At 48.9% G+C, this 6,971-nt stretch overlaps 1 protein-coding gene across 1 annotated transcript in view; it reads left to right on the top strand.

The window, feature by feature from the left end:
* Positions 1 to 1,563: 1,563 nt before the first annotated feature.
* LOC118739770 (chloride channel protein 2-like) overlaps positions 1,564 to 6,971 on the top strand; it is a 156,910-nt gene continuing 151,502 nt past the window's right edge. Inside the window, exon 1 of the mRNA XM_036471283.1 lies at positions 1,564 to 1,690. Within this exon, the coding sequence (XP_036327176.1) occupies positions 1,568 to 1,690 (123 nt within the window). The 5' untranslated portion in view covers positions 1,564 to 1,567. The remainder of the gene's footprint in view (positions 1,691 to 6,971) is intronic.

Genomic DNA, 6,971 nt, shown 5'->3' with positions numbered 1-6,971 from the left:
ATCTCGCATGTGTGAAAGGAGACAGATAGAATTACATGATCTCAACAAAGAAAAAGTCAAATAACAACGCATAACACAGAAAATACTCATACTGCATCTGCGCTGCCGATACTCGTACTAAGTGTGTACACTACTACTACTACTACTACTACTACTAAGTGCCACTACTACAAGTATGTACTCGCGACTTATCAGCCAGCCAAACAGGCATTATCACACAATCCAATCCAATTCATTTCACCCAACAACCCAATAAACCAACAACTCAAGTGTTAAACAACTCAACTGCTGACATATCTAGCCATCAAAAGCAATGCGCAAAAAAGTAGTAGTAGTAGTAGTAGTAGTAGTAGTACTCGTAGTAGTATAGGCGCATCTCCGAGCCAACTCACAGCCGGCGATCAATCGTCGATCGTGACGTTCACTACATAGCACGCCAGGTCCAGGCCACCTACACATGCTACTCCGTTTCGTGTGGTGCCATTGCCGTTAGCGTCGCGACGAGTCGTCGGTTTGTTGATGATATTGTAGTGCCCATCCAGCTTAGTACCACCACACTACTACTACTACTACTACTACTAACTCGAGCGTTGTTGACGTGTAGCCGTGAAGCCGCTGGATGATCCATCAGTGATCGCGCGCGCATACGAGATCGTCACTGCTGCGGCTATTGTTGCTGCAAAAGAATTCTTTCTTTGCGACTTCCTCTGCGTGTCTATTCATTTTTTTATTAAAAACAATTTTTTTTTTCTTTGGTACATACGCCGGCGGCAGATAACTTGACAATCAACAAAATCACTGCACTGCAAACCAGTCAAATAATTTCGCTACTCTAAGAGACTACGAATGATCGTCGGCGAGTCAGGGTGAAGTTTGAAAATCGTGCGTGACCTTTGTGCGGGAAGCAACATTTTTGAGTGAAAAGTAAAATATGTATTTCTCAAAGTTGGTGTTTGGTATCAGAGAATGCGTAAATAAAAAATAATTAAATTTATATAAAAAACTGTATTAAATAAGTTAATAAAAATCTCTTTAATTCAACAGCAACGAAACTGTGATGCAAATGCACTGATCGAGAAAATAGTGATTTAAGCTGCGAAAATGCTAAAACGTAAAAAAATAAAAAATTCGCTGAACTAAATAAAACCCAAACAAATGAAATAAGCGCAGAAAAAAACTAATTAAACAAATTAAATTCGTTAAAGTGAATTTAGCGAGAAAATAAAGCGCAAAAAATCAGACTGGTAAAAGTAAACAAACCAAGGGTTGTGTTGCGTTTATTTACGAAAAAAAAAATCCATATTCTTCTTTTAAAATATTTAAAATAAAAAAATTGCACAAAAAATATTTAGATTAGAAAAAATTGCTTAAAAAGCCATCGACTTTGCACACATAAATAAGGAAAAACTAAAAAACGAAAAAGCGCCAAACTCAATATTTTTTTTCGAACTAAATTCAAAAACATATTAACCACATCCCTCCAAAAATGAAGCTGAAAAACACCAACTCCGCCCAATTGGAATCTCTACTCGTTCCATCCATCACGACTCATGTCAGAGTGCATCCTATGCGCACTCATTCAGATGCCTCATCGATTGGCCGGCCCAATGGTGGTGGCAGTGCTGGTGCCGGAGGTACTGCCGATGACACCGAAGAGGACGAAACTGGTCTCGGTTATACACATACTTTGGTAAGTAAGAAAAAAGTTACCAATTACCAGTTTACCTATACTTTCCTTCTTTTAAGTATTCGATCCGCTAAAGTATTCAAATCTCTAGCTTTTTTAGGTAGGCAAAATTTTAACGTTGAATATTGTACAAGTTGCCATAGCTCGGGGGAAATTAATAAAAATTAACTCGAATTCTTAGCCACCGCTTATTTCCACGTCAGCGCTGAAGTTTTTCGGCGCGTTTTTTTATCGTGGTTTTCCAACGTTTTTTGCTTTTTAATGAAAGCAGGTGAAGGTGTGGCAATGAGTTTTACGGCGCATCCCGTACAACGCTATGTTTATCGCGTTCCCGGCCGTGATCTAAGCGTTGTACAAAACAAATGTAGGTATAAAAGCTGTGGAGAATGAAATTCTTTACATCTTTGGAATTTCAATACGCTAGGTTAGGTTAGGTTAGGTTAAGGTGGCAGACCCGCAAAGGGGACTCACTTAGACATTTGATTGTCCATTGTGATACCACATTACATAGGAACGGTAACTGCGTAAAAATTACGAGAAGCGCTGGGTGCTCATAATGAAGTTCTTCAGACAGCTGATGTCCACTCCGGAGAGTCCCTCGGGAGTGTCGATGAAATGCGCACCGAGATGCTTAAACCGTAATCTAGCGAATGCCGGGCAGTTGAGTAGGAAGTGCTGAGATGATTCCACCTCGTCTTCCAGGCAACTGCGGCAGTAGGGATCCGTGACGATATTGAGTCGCACCGCGTGGGTTCCCATTGGACAGTGTCCGGTCAGTACACCTGTGAAAATCGAGAGCTGACGCTTAGCCAGCTGCAGCAGTTCCCTTGACCGCCCGCGGTCCACAACCGGCCAGAAGGACCTTGCAACTCTGCAAGTCGGGGTTTTTTCCCAGCGCTCGCTGAGCCGACCATGAGCCCATCTGTCCAAAAGCAGGCCGCAGGTTGCCAACGGAACTCCAATTCCCTCCCTATCCGAGGTGATGGCCTCAAGGGTGCCTTGCCTGGCCAGTTCATCAGCCCTGCAATTTCCCGCGATATCACTGTGCCCCGGGACCCAAATCAGTTTGATCTGGAAGTACTCCGAGGCAGTTGAGAGAGAGGTCAGGCATTCCCCAACCAGTTTTGAGCACACCATTAGCGATCCCAGCGCCTTGATTGCCGCCTGGCTATCAGTATATATATTTACCTTCCTTTTTGACAGTACATTGGTGCGTAGCCAATCGGCTGCCTCCTTTATAGCGGCCACCTCTGCCTGAAAGACGCTGCAGAGATCCGGCAGTCTGAAAGTAAGATCTACTGAGAGTTCCTGACAGTAGACACCTCCTCCAACTCTCCCTTCCAGCTTCGATCCGTCCGTAAAGATGTTTATTGGACCTCTTCTCCAAAGACCACCCCTCTTCCATTCATTCCTAGAGGGGATGTGCGTGGAGAAGGATCCTTTAGGGGCCAGCCTCGGGTGACCCCGGTCCATTTCTTTCGGCACGAAGTCGAAGCTTTCGAGAATTGTCGAGTGTCCGTGCGCTGGATTGAAAGAGAACCCAGAGCTTTTGAGCCTAATGGCTGAGCGAACCGCCGCTACTTTGCCCGAAATATCGACAGGTGCGACATTGAGTATAGCGTTTAGCGCTAAGGTGGGAGTGGTTCGGAGCGCCCCGCTGATCCCAACGAGGGCTGCCCTTTGCACGCGCTCTAGCTTCCTAACATGAGTGGTCTTTTCCAGTGAACTCCACCAGACGATGACCCCATACAACATTATTGGCTTAATTATGGTTTCATATAGCCAATACATCACTTTTGGGGAGAGGCCCCATCTCTTCCCTATGGCATTCTTGCAGCAGTAGAGGGCCACCGATGCCTTCCTCACTCGTTCCTCAATATTAGGTTTCCATGACAGTTTTCCGTCCAGGATCACGCCCAAGAACTTGACCCTGTCAGAGAGAACAAGTGGAACACCCCCTATTGAGGGAAGCTGGGCATGAGGCTTTTTGTACCTCCTGGTAAAAAGAACGAGCTCCGTCTTTCCAGGATTGACAGCAAGCCCGCAGCTAGCGGACCAATTTGTGACCCTGTTTAGGTACCCTTGCATGAGATCGTACAGAGTGTTCAAGAACTTTCCTCTGACGATGAGTGCCACGTCATCCGCGTAGGCGATAACCCGGCATCCTGTCCTCTCCAATTCCTCCAGGACGTCGTTTATCACGACTATCCAGAGGAAGGGTGAAAGGACGCCTCCCTGCGGGGTGCCTCTGCTTACTTTACGCTGCTCAGAGGCGTTGCCCCATTCCGCTGTGACAGTTCTGTCGTGCAGCAAGTGTGAGATGAGCCTTACTAAGTAGCTCTCGACTCCGAGCTTAGTAAGGGCTCTTATTATCGCCCCAGGAAGGACATTATTGAAAGCCCCCTCGATATCAAGGAAGGTACCCACTACAAAATCTTTGTTTTTAAGAGACTCCTCTATGGTTTTGACGATTGAGTGCAGGGCAGATTCCACGGATCTACCTTTCAGGTAGGCGTGTTGAGAGGGGCTAAAACGCTCTCGAGGAATCCTGTTTCTTATGTGCAGGTCAATCAGTCTCTCAAAAGTCTTCAATAAGAAAGATGAGAGACTGATTGGTCTGAAATCCCTCGGGGATACATGAGAGTTCTTCCCTGCTTTGGGGATGAACGTGACCCTTACGCACCTCCAAGCCCCCGGGATGTATCCTCTTTCTAGGCAGCTCGCATAGATAGGGGTGAGCCAGCGGCACGAGACCTCCACAGCCTTTTGCAGCTGCGCAGGAATGATGCCATCCGGTCCCGGGGACTTGAAGGGCTTGAAAGAGTCGATTGCCCAGAGCAGTCGGCGCCTCTCCAGTAATTCACCGGAGGAGGAGGTAGAGCATTCGCCCTTTCCAACAGCGATAGGTTCGCGCGGTGCAGGATTTTCTGGGAAATGAGTATCAAGGAGTAGCTTAAGCGATTCCTCTCCACTCATCGCCCAGTTGCCCTCTTCGTCCCTCAGGTATCCCAAGGGTACGGGATTCCTCGCAAGGATTCGCCTAAATCGAGATGATTCATTACAACCTTCTACGGCTTCGCAGAAGTTTCTCCATGACTCGCTCTTGGCCTTTCTTATCTCGGACTTATAGATGCCCAGTCCGATCTTATAGAGCTCCCAGTCGGAGTGTTGTCCACTCTTCCTGGCTTTATTGAACAGGCGTCTACTCGTCGCCCTGAGTTCTGAGAGTTCCACCGTCCACCATTTTGGTCGTACTTTGCCCCCCGGCCTACTCAGCGGGCAAGAGATTTCGATGGCACTCCTACAAGCTGATGTAAACTTTTCCACCATAACATCAATCGAGCCTTCGGTGCTTAAGCTCTCCTGGGGGGCCTCTGGGAGTAATTCCCGAAGTTTTTTACTATAGAGGTCCCAGTTTGTTCTCCTAAGGTTCCTAAAGGGGATACTTTTGGGACGATCTTCGTCCAGAAAAAACTGAATATACCTATGGTCCGAAAAGGAGTGATCATTAAGAACCCTCCAGTCAGAAACGCGGGATATTACAGAAGACGAGGCTAGGGTGAGGTCAAGGACCTCTTGCCTTGCCGCGGTGATAAAGGTCGGTTCGTTTCCTCTATTACAGATACATAAGTCTACACTTAGAATATAATCAAAAAGTGACTCACCTCTTGCATTTATGTCTGAGCTTCCCCAGCACGAATGTCGTGAATTTGCATCCGACCCAATAATTACGTCGGCTTTCCGTCGCCTCGCTTCGGCTATGGCTTCACGCAGCAGTAATGGAGGTGGTTCCACCTCGTCATCATGAGCCATGTAAGCGGATATGATCCAGAGCTTTCCGGCACCGCTATCCAGGCTGACAGTCACAATGTCCTCGTTGCTGAAATTAGGTAGAATTAGTGCTTTGAGTTCGTTTCTGATGAGCATGCAGGATCTTGGTCTACCTGCTTGATTCTGCACCATCAGCTTGAAATTAGGCGTCCTGATCCCGGAGATACCGCTACTGCTTAGCCACGGCTCCTGGATCAGGACTACATCGGCTCCACCTTGCTCAAGGTGGATAAGGAGATTTGCGGACGCCGCCTTAGAATGTTGGAGGTTTATTTGCAGGATCTTCATCCTCCAAAGTCCGCTCCAGCCACGCCAGTTCGACGTCCTCGTTTACTGAGGCTAAGAGCCTCTCTTCCTCCGCCCTGTCGTAGAACCGTCCGATGCTGACGACGGATCCCTCCGTTGAGAGGGCATCCTCAGCACTTTCCGCCCCCGACACGACGGATTCCACCTCCATGCTCATGGGGGCTTCCTCCGCCGCGGGCTCACGTGCTTCCGGCACCTCAGGAGGTTGAGAGCCATCACCCCTGGAATCGGATTGGTAGACCCTAAGGACTACCCTTTCGAATCCATAGTTGATGACTCCCCTGGACTCAGCGAGAGGGCCGAGGGATTCCGCATTGAGTAGAATCAGCGCTTGCCGATGCGACTCCTCGGAATCCTCGGACCCCTCGAATCTGACAACCCTCCAGTTGTGCGTGGGCAGTTGCGGGTTGCAGTAACGGAGGATTTCCTCAATCTCCTCCGGTGCGGAGGGCTCGGGGGGGAGCCAGACACGGGCCCGCGGGCGGGCAGGAAGATCCTTTTCCTCCACGGCTTCCAGCTTGGCGCCCTCCCAAACCTCCCCCACCAGAGACACTGCAGACTTGTATAACGATGCCGACCGCTCGTCGGCGCATACAATTCTTTTGTGGATGCCATGATGCCACCCACCATCCTCACAGCGCGGAGGTGGACCAGGGTTTCCTCTGACCACCCTTAGAAAGACAGAGGAGATGGCCGCTGCCACGCGCCTCCAGTTTTCCCTGGATATGGTGCCATCTTCTCTGCCTCGATCGAGGACCCCCAGGGTAGTTGATCCCGCCTGCTTAGCGATTTCGCTGAACAGAGCAGGCGCAACCCCATTTCTGGGTCTTTTAGCGTGGGAGCCTTCTCCCTCTTGAGACCTTTGTCTTTTAGGACCCGTAGGAGGCGCACTCGCGTCTCCTTTCGTCGGGTTCTTAGCCTTCTCATCCCGGCCACACAGCACCCCTTTGGCCCACTCGAGCGTTTTCAGATGTTTCTCAGTAAGCTGAGAAGCATCCTGACCGCCATAGCGCTCCAAAATCTTGGTAGCCATGCGCCAGTCGGAGTAGGCCTTTCGGCCCGACGATATTTGCCGTTTAGGCATTCCCGAAGGCTTCTTGTAGGGAGCCTTCGAGGACAGACCCGGAAGACTGGGAGAGGAGCCCGC

This window comes from Rhagoletis pomonella, unplaced genomic scaffold, assembly GCF_013731165.1.
Source record: "Rhagoletis pomonella isolate Grant_MI unplaced genomic scaffold, Rhpom_1.0 Rhpom_scaffold_00001, whole genome shotgun sequence".
Classification (NCBI taxonomy): domain Eukaryota; kingdom Metazoa; phylum Arthropoda; class Insecta; order Diptera; family Tephritidae; genus Rhagoletis; species Rhagoletis pomonella.
Note: the sequence above shows the minus strand (reverse complement) of the source record. Positions and strands in the feature narration are given on the sequence as shown.